At 50.3% G+C, this 19124-nt stretch overlaps 7 protein-coding genes across 7 annotated transcripts; 3 read left to right on the top strand and 4 right to left on the bottom strand.

The window, feature by feature from the left end:
- Positions 1-126: 126 nt before the first annotated feature.
- Positions 127-2879, bottom strand: PENARI_c004G07160 (uncharacterized protein; the record flags this gene model as incomplete). The annotated part of the gene is made up of 6 exons (XM_022629228.1): positions 127-400; positions 460-698; positions 949-1268; positions 1352-1502; positions 1862-2364; positions 2420-2879. The coding sequence occupies 6 exons, from the start codon at positions 2877-2879 to the stop codon at positions 127-129; spliced, it is 1947 nt and encodes a 648-aa protein (XP_022491030.1).
- A 703-nt stretch (positions 2880-3582) lies between these two features.
- Positions 3583-4665, top strand: PENARI_c004G07727 (uncharacterized protein; the record flags this gene model as incomplete). Its single annotated transcript, XM_022629253.1, has 3 exons — positions 3583-3821; positions 3871-4170; positions 4236-4665. 3 exons carry the CDS (start codon positions 3583-3585, stop codon positions 4663-4665), a joined length of 969 nt encoding a protein of 322 aa, XP_022490916.1.
- Positions 4666-5240: 575 nt separating this feature from the next.
- Positions 5241-6474, bottom strand: PENARI_c004G05764 (GATA transcription factor LreB; the record flags this gene model as incomplete). The annotated part of the gene is made up of 2 exons (XM_022629155.1): positions 5241-5284; positions 5358-6474. 2 exons carry the CDS (start codon positions 6472-6474, stop codon positions 5241-5243), a joined length of 1161 nt encoding a protein of 386 aa, XP_022490674.1.
- A 606-nt stretch (positions 6475-7080) lies between these two features.
- On the top strand, positions 7081-11204 carry PENARI_c004G01618 (MRX complex DNA-binding subunit; the record flags this gene model as incomplete). Its single annotated transcript, XM_022628947.1, has 4 exons — positions 7081-7117; positions 7184-7287; positions 7368-11141; positions 11196-11204. The coding sequence occupies 4 exons, from the start codon at positions 7081-7083 to the stop codon at positions 11202-11204; spliced, it is 3924 nt and encodes a 1307-aa protein (XP_022491244.1).
- A 360-nt stretch (positions 11205-11564) lies between these two features.
- Positions 11565-12383, bottom strand: PENARI_c004G11175 (mitochondrial 54S ribosomal protein mL61; the record flags this gene model as incomplete). The annotated part of the gene is made up of 2 exons (XM_022629434.1): positions 11565-12143; positions 12345-12383. The coding sequence occupies 2 exons, from the start codon at positions 12381-12383 to the stop codon at positions 11565-11567; spliced, it is 618 nt and encodes a 205-aa protein (XP_022491111.1).
- Positions 12384-12906: 523 nt separating this feature from the next.
- Positions 12907-16448, top strand: PENARI_c004G05982 (leucine--tRNA ligase CDC60; the record flags this gene model as incomplete). The annotated part of the gene is made up of 4 exons (XM_022629170.1): positions 12907-12981; positions 13045-15548; positions 15598-15796; positions 15846-16448. The coding sequence occupies 4 exons, from the start codon at positions 12907-12909 to the stop codon at positions 16446-16448; spliced, it is 3381 nt and encodes a 1126-aa protein (XP_022490703.1).
- A 219-nt stretch (positions 16449-16667) lies between these two features.
- PENARI_c004G06973 (uncharacterized protein) lies at positions 16668-18355 on the bottom strand (the record flags this gene model as incomplete). The annotated part of the gene is made up of 7 exons (XM_022629218.1): positions 16668-16698; positions 16767-16976; positions 17027-17194; positions 17269-17348; positions 17404-17609; positions 17666-18179; positions 18230-18355. 7 exons carry the CDS (start codon positions 18353-18355, stop codon positions 16668-16670), a joined length of 1335 nt encoding a protein of 444 aa, XP_022491037.1.
- Between the last annotated feature and the right edge of the window lie 769 nt (positions 18356-19124).

The raw sequence follows: 19124 nt of genomic DNA, 5'->3' as shown, positions 1-19124 counted from the left end.
AAGTAGAAAGAGAGGGAGCATCAACAAGTAAGCTTTAAGCATCACGCGCCGGAATTAAGTTGCCCTAACGCCGATGACTTTTGGTAACCCCGGGCGGTCTTTTTGTTCTACTCGGGGTTTGTACATTTACTCTGGCCTGCTACAGGCATTGGTTGAAAACAAATGCGACTGGCTAGTGTTGGCTATCAGTGTGATGATTGCCTCCACCATGCCTCCTAACACTCGCATCGTTCTTTTTAGACCCCAACTGACCCAATTGCAATGGACCACCGAGCGTCTGTGCCGGCTACAGCCGGATCTCCAGAATATTCCCCGATTGGCATTCTTGCGGCGTTGCCTGGCCCAGTTGCCAGCGTTTATCGCCAGTCTCCCTTTGTCCCAGAATGACGTCTTATCACGGCTGGAAACCATAGCCGGGTTAGCTGGCAGTGGTTAGCGCCACTGACGGTGGTATCACACATGGTAGAATTGCTGTCTATCACAACTTCGGTCATAGTAGCCCAGGGCTTCTGCGTTGGGTTTCTGTCCGTCGCAGTTGCGGCAACAACTACACAGCAGGACTTTGAGCACACAGGTCGTATTCGACCTGTGTATCGCCGTGAAGTAATTAGGAAGCAATACACAGGTGCGTCAAGGGCGGCAAATCCTTCTAGCGGAGGCTGCCAGAATAGACTGGAGTTGAGGAGAGCTCGGTGTGGCTTTTTGATGTTAGCTATAGCCTAGGTAGACTTTATAAAAACCTATGTGTCTATGACTCGCACGTCAACGGTGGGTTGAGGGAGGGATCTCCAGTGCAGGTGAATATGGCATATTGCTATGTCCTTACGAAATAGTTGTGAATGTCCTCTTCTTCGTGCGATGGACTAACTTGATATGTATATAGCCAATACTACACTGGGTGTCGTACTTGGGTCCCGGACGTGGCGTGCTATACAACTCCCCTGTTACATATATCTGCATGCTCAACTCCTTTGTCGGGTCCTCTTTGCGCCCAAGCCCTAAGAAGGTGAAGCTGCCTTTCTTCTCGTGCAGGCCCTGGTGCGTAAAAACATCCTGCACTCTATCTGTCATCGACTTCCCCCTTTGGTTCCATGCGTATTTCTGCAGCCATTCATCTACACCCTGTCCAATAACCTCATCGTTGGCCGCAAAATTGGCGGGATAGAAGCAGATCTTCGGTGCAGGCATGGGATTATCCGTGGAAAGCGAGAAATAAATGGCTGTCATCTTCCTCTGCACCGCGGTGTAATGAGTCTGGTCATTTTGTACTTTGTTAATATCAGGCTTGTAGAAGTGAACGCCATGAGCTCGCGAAAGCGGCCCTTGTCTTCATCCAGGCCTGGAATCCTACCACCCAGGGTGTAGTAGTCCCAGATATCGTCAAAGGACTCCGCTGGATGTCGCATGTAGATCTTCAAGCGCGCCTCTTCGGTCGTCACAAAATCGGTTGCGAGATAGCGGGGCCCATTCTCGTACTCCTTAAGCTTGGTGTCCAGGCACTCCTGGATCAAATCGAGCGAGCGCAGGATGTTTGGATGGGACTCGATACTGCATAACGTTTTTACACAAAATTTGGATATCGACCTACTGTCTCTGTGCGTAAAATTCCTCTATAAAGTAGAAGCTGCTGATGACATGCCTTGTCTTGAGTGTTGCGTGATACAATCCTTTAGTCTGCTTTACCAGATTATCTGCAAGAGCGAGTTTATCCTTTGACAGCAATATCTCTAGGTCCGGGAATATCCCGCAAGCCTCCTGTCCATTCATTTCACCTTCCACCAAGCATTGCTTTTGCCTCAAAACCATGCACAGCAGCCCAAGCAAAACCACTCACGGTGCACCAAATGACGTCCCAACTCACGCTACTGCAAGCAGGATGAACATATACCGTATCCAGTAGCCGCTGAGCCACCTCGCCGTACGATACATCTGGACCTATATCTAGCAACATCAAAACAGTGATATAGGCCTGCAGAACAACGGAAGCCGCCGCAATCCAATAGATGAATAAAGTATATCGCTTGGTCGTTTGTTCTCCCTGTGCCTTGGTGGCAGCGCCCTTCGAGGCGGAACTTCTCGGGCGCAGCACGCAAGGAATAAAAACTAGAGCATGGGGCGCGAGTAGAACGATCATGAATTTCTTCTCGTACGCGAAGATCGGCACAGCTACCGTGTCGAGAAGTGAGAGTACGACTGGGACGAGCTCGTATACTAGCGGTGGAGACCATGCGAAGATATCATGTTTCTCGTTGGGTCGTTGCGAGACAGTGATAGCGGCAAAGAAAAGATTCGCGGCGACAGATACACCGACAGCTTGGGCAACGAGCATGTACACCCAAACATGGGGAATGCGATATCTCCGACCTGTGAGCAAGAGTTAGTAATGCTGTTAGAGGGATGCTAACGAGACCAAACCTACCGGTGATGCCAAGGAAAATACTCCACCCAATCGTCCATCCAAAGATCTGTCCACTCCACCAAAACCGCATCGGATTCTCAGAAACTGTCTCCCATGCTTGCTGGAAAACATAGGTCTTTTTAAGCCAAAGGCCCATCCGGGTGACAGTATGCATATCTATGCTCGAATACAATAGTCCATCAGGACTAGATGCCCAATTTTTGTATGACCAGACAAACAGACTGATCATGTAGAACCACGTAAAGCCGAGGCTCAGAGCTGCCAAAATGGCAAAGAGATAAAATTGCTTGCGCCGCTGGGGTCCATTCCAGTCATTTTGCTTCTGGCGGGCATGATATCGGACACTGATAACGCGGATTATGCTGAGGATAAGACCGGTTGCGATTGAGAGGTAGCCAAAAAACAATGCAAGAGATCGATAATGAATCGGGGGGTTCCCGAGGGCGTTGAGGTCCGCCATTGGCGCAGTTACAAACGCTTCTTTGGGCGCGAGGTTAGGAGTTGACCCTGATCGAAGAAATGAGGCTGTGGGGGCGGGCTGTACCGAGGTCTCCAGAGCTTACCAAAATACTTAGTCAGCATTTCATGGCCCCAGAGGCCCCAGATAGAGAGTATATGTACACTGCAAACCAAGTCACAGCGTCCATCACCGCAGCGTTTCGCCAGGCGCTAAAAGCTGCAAGTTCCCAGCCGAAGCGCCAAGAACAAGGCGAGAGAGCGAGTTCTGTGATGGCTATGGTGCAGATCTGCCATCCCATCACACCTAGTGTGTGACCGGCAGCCAACCCTCGATCCCCGCCATTTCATTGGTGTGATGGCCCTGGGTTACGACCTGCGGCGCTTTGCCGCCGTCAAGCATTGGCCAGATGCAACTCTCAAACACACGTTAGCTGCTCTACATGTCCCATGCTGATTCGTGCCCCTCTCTGCATTGTCATGGAGCCTGCCACTCGGCCTCGAGCTCATATCTAACGCTCGTCGTCCGGATTGCCCAGGCTTGTGCTTTTCTGACTTTTTGAAACTCCCAAGTTCAAGCATCTGCTCTCTTGCGCCTATGCCAGCCGGTCTGGTAGAGTTGCATTGTAGACTTCTTTAACCCCCTGGCGCTTCAGCTGAACGATTGTCAGTGTCAGCTTCATCAGCGCACCGCATCCACCGCCACCATGCAGTTCTTCTTCCCCAAAAAGCACAAACACCATAAGATCACTCTTTACTTGATGCTGGCCGAGTTCCCGATCATTATCGTCATGCTGACATTGACCGGTATTGCTTCACACAATCTATACCGGACATTATTATGGCAAGACGGTGCAGACAATGGGTTCAACAGCGCTCCAAACGAGGCGCTCTACGCAGCATCAAACTATAGGCCGTATAAGGCCCCAATGGTCTGGTCTGGATTGTACGTTATTCATCATACTCTTATCCAAAAGCTAGCTAACAGAAAGCAGCATCACCAACTACAACCTTGTTCTCGGGGTGCTGAGCACATTCTTCCTGATCACTAAAGTGCCTGTTCACTGGATGAATCTACTCTACCCTCCTGTCGCGGCTGGGATCCATACATCCCTGATCGTTCTCTATATCGTATCAGCCCGGTACCAAGGAGGCTCTGACATGTCGGATCCAAGTCATCCCCAACCAGGAGCACCGTGGTACATTGCGAAGAGTTGCAGTGTCGCCGCTCGTAAATCCAATATCCCATACTGCATGCAAGCCAAAGCGCTGTTTGCTGTTACGGTCATCATCATGTTCGTCGATCCTCCTTTTCCGCTTTTTATCTTCCATAAGACATAGCCAGCTAACACACCCACAGTGTCTACTATTGCGTGATCCTCGGCTTCAACATCCACTCTTGCTTCATCACCCCCGAAGAACGCGAGGAGATCATGGAACGCAGGGAAGAGCGCCGGATCGAGAAGGAGTTCGAAGAGGAGATCATGAAGTCCCCAAGTATGATCCCCATGACACCGGGCTCGATGCCCCGAGGCCCAGGCATGGTCCCTCGCACCCCTGGCGTCCCGCCAATGGCCGTCGGCGGAAGTATCTCACCATTTGCTCCGCGCCATTTGGCTTTCAACCGCCTTGATAATGGCAGCACTTCCTCAGACCTCCCTCTACGGAATAACTCCCATTCACACGGCCAATACCCGTCGCAGCCGCAGTCGCAGGCAGTGAGCCCGGAGAGTCAGACGGGTTCGCCAATGTATTTCCCACCTCCGCCAAAGAAGGCTGCTAAGACTTGATTGGCGTGCGGGTTTAATTGTTGTTCGTTTTTTGATACCACATTTTCGCTGCTCATATATCACGTTCATTATGTTTGGGGCAGAATGGTGTTCAAATGGATTTGGTATTCCTTTCCATCCTTTTTTTGATGGGCCCATTTCAATATTTTATGGATTTGGGCCGATACGCTTGTTATTAACAAAATCCCCCTGCAAGTACAGTATGAAGTACGAAGTACATACTACCCTCATCTTCGGCGTTGGACATTTCACTCATTCCGACCATATGCACTGTCGAGAACCATTTAATTTCCCATATTCCCATAAATCAAGTCGTTTCAGTTATCAAAGAGAGAAATACTTTCGCGTGTTCATGTAGACTGACAATGAAAACGGTGTCTGCCAGTAGACCTCAGCCCAAAAAACTGACCAACTATATACATTGAACCAAAGACATTGAACCAAAGACAGGTCAGAATCATAGGACATAACATCATCACTCATGCACTATTCATGGGGCTTGAACCTCAAAAACCACAAGCTGGAAACCCCAAACCCCAAATCCGAGTGCTAGTAAATAATACGGAGCATAAGAATCAAGTCGACTCCTGACGTTTCTTTTCCTTCTTAGACCAACGCACTAAAAGATGACAAGATTAGCTCGTGTGCCAAGAGTGTATAGGTAAAGCGAGTCAACAAGCGGTGGAACTTACAGCCACAGGCATTGCATAAGGTCTTAGGCCCATTCGGCCCTTTCCTCCATTCTGGCGAGTCTGCCGTTCCACAGTCACCACAGACATGCTGGCTTTTGAGTCGCTTGCGGCGGTCGCCTTCCTGCGCGTTGCGTTCCTGGTCCGCTGCAGTGGTGATGTCGATATCGCAGTGGACCAGACGGCCACGACTGGCTCCTGTACTCAGACCCTGGGATCTCTCGCCTTCGCCGTAGTAAAGACCCGTCATTACTTCGATGCCGTCGATGTGCGAGTATCCCTCGCTTTTACGGTTTCCGTAGTAATCGACTGATGGGTTTGCGTCGGAGTCGTCTGATGTCTGTGCGACAGTGTCTGTGGATTCTTGGTCGCTGGATCCGCCTTCAGGTGCCGCTATTTGACTGTGGGATTCAAATATCGGGGCTAGACCGAGCTTTGGTTGGGAGGCTCGAGTCAAGCTCGCATCATCGTCTTCTTCTTTCTTCAATTGGGCAATCTGTTGAAGCAGACGCGCGTTCTCGATCTTGTGCTCCAGGAATGAGTCGAGGAGCTGGGAGACTTTGTTGGGATAGGGTCGGCACATTAAGAAAAAGCCGGTGCAGCGCTCCGTAGTGGGTGATATTCTTCCGCTCTGACGCTCATTCTGTTTCGCAATGTGCGGGTGGCCACATGCTTCCATGAGACAGTATGTGTTGTTGGTCTTTTGGAATCGTAAATGGGTGCGGAATGACTGGTTCGTAGCGACGGCATCATCCATGTCTTTCTGGAAGATTGCCTGGTCGTCCTCGTGGATGAACTGTGTCAGTGGGTTTCCCTCAAGTTGTGTCAAGGCACGACCGGTGATGCTCTTGCAGGACGGACTGGCATAGGAGACTCGACCCTGTGGGTCAAGGAGAAGAAGCATATCCCTCATTTCGTCGAGGACTCGCTCTGTCCAACCCGGTTCATCTCGTGCTTGATTGCCTCCATACTGGACACCTTGCACTCCATATTGTCCACTATAGGGGCCGGGAATATGCTGCTGATCCATGGCGTAAACCGGGGCTCCCTCGCTGGGGTCGGAGTAGACCTGTGCAGAAGCAGGCCTGCTCTCATATGCTTGCGGGCGACTTAGAGCCATATCGACAGTGGTACAAGGAGCATAAACGGGGCAAATAAAACGTTGTTGGTCGTACTTCGTGATATTCGTATTTAGTGACAATCATAGAGAAAAATGAGTTGCATTCCGTAAGGGAGGTTTCCACTAGAGGTTACAGAGCGGCCGGTGAAGGGAGGGAATGATCATGATCCAATATAAACTGGGGTTCAAGGGGTCAGGGGGGTACTAAGTATCAACGCACACACATCCATCGTCTGTAGGCCTGGATCCTGTTCAAAAGGTCAAAGGACAAAAGGACAAAAGTCAGGAAACTGGCCTCCGATCCTAGTGGGACTCTCCATTCGTACTAAACACGTGACTTCGTGTTGCCTCAACGCGGGACTATGTGACTCGTCACAACTGACGAGGCGATCCGAGCACTTCCATTCTACAGTTCTCCCACTTTTCTGTGGATGTTAACTTCCGTCTTGGGACTGAGTTAATGGGCGTCACCGCACCTACCACAGCTCTCCACTCAAAATGTACGGATCATTCCCCGAGCCCGTTTCGCGATGCTAACTCGTTTTTAGGTGTAAGTGCAACAACTTTCTATCTCGGCGCGAACAAAAGTCCCAACCTTCCTCTAACATGTCGCAGCAAAGATCGATAAGCTGTCTATCTTGGGGTGCGTCTCAAACGCTTATGATCCGCACGCAACTTCCGGGATGATCATTACAATGCTAATCCAAAGAGCCATTTACTAGTGTTCGCTCCTTCGATAACACCCGCAGCGAGACAATTCAATTCCATACCCCCCTCACGCTGATTGTCGGATACAATGGTTCAGGAAAGACGGTACGAGTTCACGAAGGCGCCGACTGGAAGCTATAAACAACCAGCTTGGAATGGACAACGGAGCACTAACGGAGATATAGACCATCATTGAGTGTCTCAAATATGCCACGACAGGCGACCTCCCCCCAAACAGCAAAGGCGGTGCTTTTATCCACGACCCGAAGCTATGTGGAGAGAAAGAGGTCCTGGCCCAAGTGAAGCTGTCCTTCAAAGGCACCTCCGGAGCAAAAATGGTTGCCACGCGCAGTCTGCAGCTTACCGTTAAGAAGACAACCCGGCAGCAGAAGACGCTGGAAGGGCAGTTGCTCATGGTGAAAAATGGCGAGCGTACCGCTATCTCATCACGGGTAGCTGAACTCGACCAAATTATGCCACAGTATCTGGGTGTGTCGAAGGCTGTGCTAGATTCAGTCATTTTCTGCCACCAAGATGAAAGTTTATGGCCAATGAGTGAACCTTCAGTGCTGAAAAAGCGCTTTGACGAGATATTCGAGGCTATGAAGTACACCAAGGCCATTGACAACATCAAAGCTCTGCGAAAGAAACAAAACGAGGAGCTTGGCAAGTACAAGATCATGGAGCAGCATTCAAAAGAGGACAAAGACAAGGCAGATCGTGCCGAGAAACGATCTGTGAAGCTTCAAGATGAAATCGAGGCTCTGCGCGAGGAGACTCAGCAGATGTCCAAGGAGATGAGGCGGGTTGCTGAGCTTGCCGATAAGGCCTGGACACAATCAGAAAGCTACGCGCAGGTTCTCGGTGCTCTAGAAGGCAAGCGAATCGAAGCAAAGAGTGTACAAACCACCATCGACAACCTCAAGAGGCATCTGGTTGAGCTTGAAGAGTCCGATGAATGGCTGGAATCCACGTTGGAGCAATTCGAGACGAAGCAGATCCAATACCAACAACAAGAAGAGTCCCAGAAGGAAAACTACATGGAAATCAAGGAGCGGATCGAACAGACTCGGCACCGACTGGGCTTGAAGCAGGCCGAGAACGGAAAATTCGAGAATGACAAGGCCAATTTCGAGCGTCAGGTCCAAAGACGTCAGAAAATGATCAACGAGATTGCTCGCGCGAACAACATCCGTGGTATTGATGACACAATGGATCAAGCCGATATTGATGCCTTCATGCAGAAGATCAAACGCCTTCTACGAGAGCAAAATCAGTCCCTCGATCGTGTCAAGCGTGAAGCGCAGAAAGAGCTGCGCGAGGTCCAGGAAACCTTAAATGAAATCGGGCAACGCAAGTCTGCGCTCCAGGAGAGCAAAAACTCATCCAAACGTCAGATTGCGGCCAATGACAAGGAAGCGGCGACTTATCAAGGGAAGCTCAACGCCATTGAAGTTGATGAGGGCTTCCAGGCTACTCTCGAGTCCAATGTTGAAGACATTACCTCGAACCTAGAGAACGCGAAAGAACGAGCCAAGAATGCTTCCTGGGATCAAGAAATCCAGGATACCAACACGGAAATCCGTCGCCTCGAAGATGAAAGTTCAAGATTGAACACTGAACTGATCGAGTCGACAAAGATGGCTGGTGAATTGGCTCGCTTGGATCACCTTAAGAAAGAGTCCAAGGACCGAGAGCGCAGCCTGCAGACCATGAAAGTCGCTCATGGCGATCGCCTTGAAAAGGTCATCGGTGCAGACTGGCAGCCAGAGACATTGGAGCGTGGGTTTCAACAAGCACTTGACAGCGAATCAAAACAGGTGTCCGATGCAGAGCGAGAACGTGATGGCGTCAGCAGAGAACTCGAGCATGTCGAGTTCAAACTCAAGGCTGCCAAGAAGAATCTTAAACAACGCCAGAAGGAACTTGAAGAATGCGTCAAAGAACTACACGAAGCGGTTGACGTCGAGCCGTCCGAGTATCCTGAGATTGTCCAAGAACGACAAGCCCAGTATGACCTTGCTCGCAAAGATGCAGATCAGTATGCTGGAATGGGAGAGTATCTCACCAAGTGTCTTGACGCTGCCAAGCGAACCAAGTTGTGTCGGACATGCCAGAGATCGTTCAAGAACGAAAATGAACTCCAGACCTTCACCAAGAAGCTAGAGGCTTTGGTGAAGAAAGCTGGTCTAGATGCCGAGGATGAGACTTTGAAGAGCCTCGAAGAAGACCTTGAGACTGCTCGCGGTGCTAGTGCATCCTACGATACCTGGGTTCGACTGTCAGAGACGGACATCCCAGAACTGGAACAAGAAGAGCAAGCATGTGAAGCGCAACGTGATCAGCTTCTGGATAAGTTGGAAACTCACGACAGAACGGTCAGCGCCAAAACGGAGAGCAAGCGTGACGTCGAAGGGCTCGCCAAGACAGTTAACACCATTGCGCGTTACGACGCTGAGATCAAGACCATCAAATCCCAAATCCAAGAGCTTTCCTCTAAGCAGCAAGATACAACAAGTGCCCGCACCCTACAGGACATCCAGGATGAGATTGCTGCCATCAGCGAAAAGTCCCGAGAGCTGAAGAAGGCCCTAGCCAAGGTGACAAATGAGAAGGAACAGACGCGGTCTGAAATCAACCGGCTGGAGCTTGAGTTCAGAGATGCGAAGAGCAACCTGGACAACGCCAAATTCCAACTTGAAAAGAAGGCTGATCTGATTGTTCGGATGGAGGAGTTCAAGAGGCTCAACACGCAACAGAGAGAAGCAATCGAAAAGGCGGATAGAGATATTGAAGCCCTCACACCAGAATTGCTTCAAGCCCAAGCGCGTTATGATGATATTAGCCAACGGGCTGACGAGCGCGAACGGGACCTGCAGCATGAAATTACTCGTCTGTCCGAGAACATTCATCAGCTTGACCTCGCCAATGACGATATCAACTCGTACAATGAGCGAGGAGGTCCAGATCAACTTGAACAAAGCAAAAAAGAGCTTGAAACAATTGAAGCAGAGATCGCTAAACTCGAGGCTGAGCAAAGCGAGATTACAAAAGAAATCAACAAGATCTCGACCCAACTCAAGGACAGTGAGAACACAAAGCGGCAATACTCAGATAATTTGACATATCGCCAAGCAACTCGATCTTTACACACGGTCATGGAAGAGGTTGAGCAATTGGAGGCGCAGAATGCCGAGGTCGACCGTGGCCGTTTCAAACAAGAATCGGAGCGCTGGACTCGCGAGCACAATGCCCTAGCTGCAAAGCAGGCGAGCAAAATGGGTGAAATGAAGTCCAAGGACGACCAGCTGATGCAACTGCTGGCCGATTGGAATACAGACTACAAGGATGCGGCTTCCAAGTACAAGGAGTCGCACATCAAGGTCGAAACCACCAAAGCCGCGGTCGAAGATCTTGCTCGGTATGGTGGAGCCCTCGATAAAGCAATCATGCGCTACCACGGTTTAAAGATGGAAGAAATCAACGCCATCGTTGGCGAGCTCTGGCAGAAGACCTACCGCGGAACGGATGTCGACACAATCCTCATCCGGTCCGACAACGAGAACGCCAAGGGGAACCGATCCTACAACTACCGCGTGTGCATGGTCAAGTCAGGCGCAGAGATGGACATGCGAGGCCGTTGCAGTGCAGGCCAAAAGGTCCTAGCTAGTATCATCATTCGCCTTGCTCTTGCTGAATGTTTCGGTGTCAATTGCGGTCTCATTGCTCTCGATGAACCCACCACAAACCTGGACCGAGATAATATTCGCTCCCTGGCTGAGTCGCTGCATGACATTATCCGTACTCGTCAGCAGCAGGCGAATTTCCAGTTGATTGTCATCACTCACGACGAGGAATTCCTGCGTCACATGCAATGTGGTGACTTTAGTGACTACTATTACCGGGTTTCGCGCAATGAGAGACAGAAGTCGATTATTGAGCGGCAATCCATTGCTGAGGTATGTTTCTATTGTACCCACGGATCCATCTTCTTTCTACTAACCATTCTTTAGGTCATGTAATTTTCTACAAAATTTGCCATTTGTCTTTTCCCTCCAACATTGTACTCACAGCTTTGCCCGGAGTGATGTATTTCTCCAACAGATCTATTTCCTGAACATTTCAACCGAAGCATATGTAGCGTTGCTATTACCAAGAGCTTTTTGTATTTTACTTCTACTGATACCTATTAATCAAGCTCAATCTAGGCGCTCCTGTAAGCCGAATAAGGAGAAGATGCGATGAGCGCATTATAATATTCTCAAGAAATACATAGTTGTAGGAAAAAGAAGATGCTATGCTACAGACAGCCGGTTCCTCAAAGAAACCAGAGGATCGATCACTCGACTCCAAAGACAAACCCAGACCAAAACCGCTCTATCTTACACCTTAGACTTGTCCACCTCACCACGAGCCACGGCAAGCATGCGCTCCTGGTCCTTCTTCGCCTGCCGGAGAGCGTTCACACGCTGCCGATCCTTGACAGACTTGTCCTGGATATCCTTCCACCGCTTCAACTGCTCGGTATCCTCCGCAGTGCCAGAGACTTTTTGCGCATTAGTTATAGCCTGCACGCGATCCCAGATCTGTTGGTATGTGAAGTCCTTCACGTTCAGGACAATTGCTTGCTCGTTGGGCTCGGCAGCGGGTGCATGCGAGTCTTCGACTTTCTTTTCGTTTGCGACGGCTACAGCGGCGTCGCTGGCCCGTTCGGCAAAGTAGATTGACAATGCGGCGGGCCCTTGTTGCTCGGTCGTCTGTCGTACTGTCATCGGCACACCTGGGTTGTGGTACTTCAGTCGTGGGAGGCACTTGCGCCAAAAATGCCGTGCGCCATGGTGGCCGCCTTCGATTCTTTGCGCATATGTGAGGTGGAGCCGGGTGACGGCTGGGAATTCTTTTGACGCGGAGGCGAGGGTAGGGAAGATGGCGGCACCGGTACCGAGCCTGGTATCAAGAAGCTAGAGGAAGGTAAAGCGTTAGTGGGTCGATTATATCTCGATGAGGTTATTGAGACGGCCAGCGTTCGGCTTCGGAGGTCGAAGGGTCGGATATCTCAACAAGGAAGAAAGATTCGGCTTACTCTCTGTGGGAGAGAAGGTTTAAGTCAGTCAATCCATTTCAAGGTATCTAGACATTGTAGGTTTGGGTGCTAAACGTACAGTTTGCAGCTTGCGGAGCCGCTTGAGCACGTTGACCATGGTGCAAGGCTGTTTCGCACAGGGACTGACCCTTGTGTGATGGTATGTTGGCGATCGGAAGTGAGGCGAGAGTGCGAGGTCAATTGACAGCTTTTATGCCGACAGGCAGGTGGAAAGAGGCCCGAAATGTAAATTTGTTGATTGGGTAAATTTACCGCGGACGCAATTGTCGGCGAAGAAGTTGCTCCGTGATGTCACGTGAGGTAGATATCTATAGACGTAATTTATGCAACGAACATCGTATGCTGATTATTCAGTGAGCTCTTACATGAAAGATCTAATTATATGGCATAATATCTAATTATTACTCTCCTCTATAATACTTTTGTACTTATATTCCCCAATCTTGTTCTCTCATACTACTAATTGCCCATGTGCGTAAATTACCAGTGGAGCTGTGCATTACCATACCGTACTTGACTCACAAACCGAACAAACATCGATTTTATATCTCGCCCCGCCATCTTTTGTTCCCCTCCGATAATCAAGGGCAATTCCGGTCAATTCTGTACATTCAGAGATCATGGCCGCCGCCGCTGCTTCCGCAGCTGCGCTCGATCCGAGCAACAGCACAAAGAACACCCTCAAACTCGAAAACGTTGATCTGCCCCTCCCCCTCCGTCGCGGAATTCCTTTTGCTAACTGATTGTCCACCCACCAGACCGAGAAGCGTGACACCTTGATTGCCATAGAGAAGAAGTACCAGGCACAATGGAAGGAGAACAAGGTCTTCGAAGTCGATGCGCCCTCGTTCGAGGAAGCGCCCCAGGGCTCCATGACCCCCGCCGAGCTCCGTGAGAAGTACCCCAAATTCTTCGGTACTATGGCCTACCCCTACATGAACGGTACCTTACATGCCGGCCACAGTTTCACTGCCAGCAAGGTGGAATTCATGGCTGGTTTCGCCCGCATGGAGGGCAAGCGTGCCCTGTTCCCTCTGGGTTTCCACTGCACTGGTATGCCCATCAAGGCCTGTGCCGATAAGCTCGCCAACGAGGTGAAGAAGTTCGGCCAGAACTTTGAAGGATATGACGAGGAGGCGGAGAGTGCTGAGGCCGAGGGCAGCGCCCCGGCCCCCACACAAGAGGTCAAGGCTGAGGCCGAGAAGTTCTCCGGCAAGAAGAGCAAGGCCGCCGCGAAGACTGTCAAGATGAAGTACCAGTTCCAGATCATGCTGGCTATTGGTGTTCCTATTACCGAGATCCACAAGTTCGCCGATGCTGCCCACTGGCTGGACCACTTCCCCCCTCTCGCCATCCGTGACCTTGATAGCATGGGTGCCCGCGTCGATTGGCGCAGACAGTTCGTCACCACTGACGCTAACCCCTACTACGATGCTTTCGTCCGCTGGCAGATGAACCGCCTGCACGAGCTTGGCAAGATTATGTACGGCAACCGTTACACCATCTACTCCCCCAAGGACGGCCAGCCTTGCATGGACCACGACCGCACAGAAGGTGAGGGCATTGGCCCCCAGGAGTACACCGCCATGAAGCTTCAGGTCAAGGAATGGTCTCCTCAGATGGCAGAGCTTGTGAAGGGTAAGATCGAGGACGACGCCAAGGTTTACTTCGTTCCCGCTACTCTGCGTCCCGAGACCATGTACGGTCAGAACAGCTGTTTCCTCGGCCCCAAGATCAACTATGGTCTGTTCAAGCTGAAGGAGAAGGAGTATGTTGTCGTGACTAAGCGTGCTGCCTGGAACATGGCCTTCCAGGGCCACTTCTTCGGCGACAAGTTCCCTAAGAGCCAGGATGAGCTCCCCCAGGTTCTTGAAGCACCTGGTTCCGCTTACATTGGAACTCTTGTCAACGCTCCCCTGTCATTCCACACTGAGGGTATTCGCATCCTGCCCATGGACAGTGTCTCTGCTTCCAAGGGTACTGGTGTCGTCACCTCTGTGCCCTCCGACAGCCCCGATGACTACGCCACCCTGATGGATCTAGCTAAGAAGGCCGACTACTATGGTATCAAGAAGGAGTGGGCCGAGTTGGAGATCTACCCTCTTATTGATACTCCCACCTACGGCAACTTGACTGCCCCTGCTTTGGTCAAGGAGCTGAAGATCAACTCCCCCAAGGATGCTGTTCCCCTTGCCAAGGCTAAGGAATTGGCCTACTCGGAAGCCTTCTACAAGGGTACCATGCTGGTTGGTGAGTTCAAGGGCGAGCCCGTTAGCGCTGCCAAGGAGAAGGTCCGCAAGGCTCTTTACGAGAGCGGCGATGCTTTCCCCTTCGCTGATCCCATGGGCAAGGTCGTTAGCCGCAGTGGTGACGACTGTGTTGTTGCCTACCTTGGCCAGTGGTTCCTGAACTACGGTGAGAATGACGCCGAGTGGCAGCAGGAGACTCTGAACCACGTTGTCAACAACCTCAACACCTACTCTAACGAGTGCAAGCACGGATTCGAGAAGAACCTGTCTTGGCTCAACCGCTGGGCCTGTGCCCGTACCTACGGTCTCGGATCCCAGCTGCCTTGGGACAAGCAGTTCCTGGTTGAGAGTCTGAGTGACAGTACCGTCTACATGGCTTACTACACCATTGCTCACCTGCTCCACGGTGACCGCTACGGAAAGACCACTGGCTCCTTGAACATCACGGCCGACCAGATGACTGATGAGGTCTGGGATTACATCTTCACGAGACGGGAGATCAGCGACGAGCTTGTTTCCAAGAGTGGGATTAACAAGGACGCTCTGCTGAAGATGCGCCGTGAATTCGAATACTGGTACCCTCTGGATGTCCGTGTATCCGGCAAGGACCTGATCCAGAACCATCTGACCTTCTTCCTCTACATCCACATTGCGCTCTTCCCCAAGGAATACTGGCCTCGCGGTGTCCGTGCAAACGGTCACCTGCTTCTCAACGGCGAGAAAATGAGCAAGAGTACTGGAAACTTCCTTACTCTGAAGGATGCTGTTGACAAGTTCGGTGCTGATGCTACCCGTATTGCATTTGCCGATGCTGGTGACAGCATCGAGGATGCCAACTTTGAGGAGACTGTTGCCAACAGCAACATTCTTCGTCTACACACCCTGAAGGACTGGGTTGAGGAGATCGCCAAGGACGAGACTCTCCGCACCGGCCCTGCCGATGCCTTCGCTGACAAGCTCTTCATCAACGAGATTAACAGCCTCGTCCGCGAGACCCAGAAGCACTACCAGGAGTAAGTCAACGTTACCTTTTATTATTACCGGTATCTAACCTTTATTTAGTACCGACTTCAAACTTGCCCTGAAGTCCGGCCTGTACGACTTCACCAGCGCCCGCGACAGCTACCGCGAAGCTTCCAACGCCGCTGGCGTGGCTATGCACAAGGACACCATCCTGCGCTACATTGAGCTGCAGACTCTCATGCTGGCCCCTATCACTCCTCACTGGTCTGAGCACGTCTGGCTTGAAGTTCTCAAGAAGGTTAGTCATTCTGTCCTTGGGTATTTGTCCACGGTCTAACCCCGTCCAGCCTGAGTCCGTCCACTTCGCCCAGTTCCCTACCGTGCCCGAGCCCTCCCCCGAGCTGTCCGCCGCTCAGAACTACGTCCGCAGCACCGCGTCCAACATCCTGTCCTCGGAGGCCAACTTCGCCAAGAAGCTCTCCAAGGGCAAGTCTTCTGGCTTCGACCCTCGCAAGCCCAAGAAGCTCACTATCTACGCTGCCAAGAAGTACCCCGCCTGGCAGGAGAAGTACATCGACCTTGTGCGCGATGCCTTTGACGCTCTGAACATCTCCATCAACGACAAGGAGCTCAACGCCCAGGTTGGCAAGCTCGGTGAGATGAAGAAGGCCATGCCCTTCGTTCAGACCCTGAAGAAGCGCCTGATTCAGACCCGCGAGGCTCCCGATACTGTCTTCGACCGCAAGCTTCCCTTCGATGAGTTGTCCGTTCTGTCTGAGATGACTGGTGGTCTCATCCGCACTGCTGGCTTCAAGGAGATCGAGGTCATTGCTGTCAATGAGGGTGGTAAGACTGGTGAGGTTGTTGGTTCTGGTGAGACCCGGGAGGGTCTGTCCGCTGAGAACGCCGTTCCTGGACAGCCTACATTCCAGTTCACCAATGTCGAGTAGATGACTTGTTGTCGTTTATTGAAAAACTTTTTCATTTGCTGGTTTAAGAATCATGTTTGATGAGTTTATGTTGGAATATAAAAGATAAAGCATGAAGCATTTTATTGATCTAAAGCTTTTCGCAGTGATTACCCTTAGGGTTATACCTCCAAGTAGTCTTTCTCTCTTTGTCCGTAAAACTATACCGTCCTTCCCTGCAAACATAACCAAAGGACTCCATCATGCGCTGGACTTCAAGGCACCCAGCAACCTTTATATCAAACACATTAGCAAATACATACCACGCCAAACTTTCCTTAAGACAAGCAGAAAACTCACCTTCTGAACCCCTCCTTCAAGATATCCTCTTCCTGAGAGAATACCAACCGAAACCACCCGACATCCTTTGAATGCTCTTCACCAGGATGTAGAAATACACCGGCATCAACAAGTTTCTGCGCAAGAACAAACTCTCGTTCTCGGGGTGATAGTCCCTCCTTGAATGGGAGGTATGGCGACAGATCGATATAGACGAAGAAGCCAGCATTTCTACACTCCGTCAGTCGATGCTTAAGTTGATCTTTTGGCCTGCCACTTACCCGCCCTTGATATAATTAATCCCTTGTTCGTTCAGCGTTGATGTGGTGAGCCGGTATGCGGATGCGAGACACTTCCTCGATTTGGCTGTGAAGCTCGATACGAAGGCTCGATCTTCTAGGATAGCAGTTCCAATTGTGACAGCAGCTTGAGATGCGCCGTGTAATCTCCTATGGGGAATTAGCCTTGTAAATAGGATGTGATGTGCCCGTCTATCAAGCTCTGGGAGAAAATTGAATCTTACAAGATTGCTTGGCAGGCTTGACGAAGTTGTTTGTTTTGAGTCACTAGGAACCCAAGATGAAGTCCTCCGGAAGCAAAGTCCTGGAATGAAACCATGTTAGCTTAGTGGATATTGGTCGTTTTGTCTGATACCTACCTTGCTGAAGCCATATAACACATGGACCAGGTTAGGATCTATCACTCCCACCAGATGGAGTGAAAGTATCGAGGTAAACGGAACAGCGTCGGGATCATCCGTTTCAAAAACACAAGAAGCATAGACTTCATCACTGATGAGATGGAGACTATGCTTCTGACAGAATCGAGCGATTGCTTTCAGTGTCTCAACAGGGTAACAACGCCCTACCCATAACCCATTAGTCCACTATTTGATATACCAAGCATTAAACAGAACACACCAACAGGATTATGCGGATTAACAAGCAAAACCGCCCGAATCTGCATCCCACGCCCTCTCGCAGCCTCCAAAGCCTGTTCATACTTATCAACCGACGTTGGAGAAAACGCCTCCTCCGTCGCAGTATCAGCATAAACCATCTCAACACCTGCTTCAACGCCATAGTCAAGCTCGAAGCGGCCGTATACAGGCCTATTGACAAGGATTCCTTCTCCACGTTCTGCTAGATTATATCCAAGCATATTACCCAAGGAAGTAGCAGAATCCGCGACCACAATATGCTCGGGTTGGATTGGGATATCTGGGCTTAGGATATTGTTTAGGTGGGTTGCTGCTGCGGCTGGTAATCTTGCTGCTGTTGGTGCGCTGGAGCGGTAGCTTATTGAGTCTTGGGTGAAGGTAACCTGCGTGGGATTGTTAGGTCTGATTTCAGTGTATGGAGTAGAAAAATAGTGTCCTTGCTCTGTATAGACCTTTTCGTTGATGTATTTGGCTATTTCGGCTCTCATTGGTCTCTGGTTATATATTAGTTGTCAATTCTTAATGAGAGATGAATAGTACATACATTCTCTGCTAGACCAAATGAGATGAGTCCCGTTGGGTCTGTCTCTGGGTCATAGGTTTGAGTGTGACTGAAACGCCAGGGAACACTCAGCCCTTCGACATTTCTGTGTCCCCGATATGATAGCATTTTGTTGTAAGACGTAGTTGTTGGGGCTTATAGCGCCAGAGATAGTTGGAAGGAGTGTTTAGTTTGTCGCGAAACTTGACAATGTCAGACGGGAAGAAGACCAGGGAGTTGAAATAAAGTTGAAGAGTTGAAGTGTACCCCCACTTACGCTTACGGGGACCCCGAGAGCACAATTGAGCGAAATATCACTTGGGTTTTGCATGCAAATGTGCACTTTCAGTAGTCAATCAAATCGACTGAGAAATCTGTACTCGCACTTCTTTGATGACCACCTATTTGATCACCGGCAGCACGTCTTGTGCTTCATTTACGTTGTTCTCGGAATCATTCAATATAGCCTTTGCATTCGCATGAAAGAACAGGGGAACTAACTCGGTAGGGAAAATCAATACCAAGGCAGAGCTTGGCGGAAAGATTTGAGACCAGTCGCAATAACTGGAGAGTATATAGCGTTCGTATGTGTTGGGAAAAGAGGTCGCCGAAAGGAACACCAGGGGATGGCTGCGATAATTCCGCCACGCATTCTCACCACTCAGATAATCGATGTAGCTTCACAAGCTGAATCATTATAAGAGCATTATTCGTAGTGCATGCTAGGTGCTTCCATGCATAATTAACTCAACGAAAGCAGAATCTATAGGATGGTGAGCGAAAACGAACAGGCGCCGGGAGATCTTCCCGATAATAAAGTCGTGAAAGCGTAAAGGTATAAAGACACTATAACTTGCCCACAAAAAGGTTGTATAGCTACCTAAGGGTAGTTTTCTTC

The sequence above is a fragment of the Penicillium arizonense genome (genome assembly GCF_001773325.1).
Source record: "Penicillium arizonense strain CBS 141311 chromosome Unknown PENARI_contig004, whole genome shotgun sequence".
In the NCBI taxonomy this organism is placed as follows: Eukaryota; Fungi; Ascomycota; class Eurotiomycetes; order Eurotiales; family Aspergillaceae; genus Penicillium; species Penicillium arizonense.
Note: the sequence above shows the minus strand (reverse complement) of the source record. Positions and strands in the feature narration are given on the sequence as shown.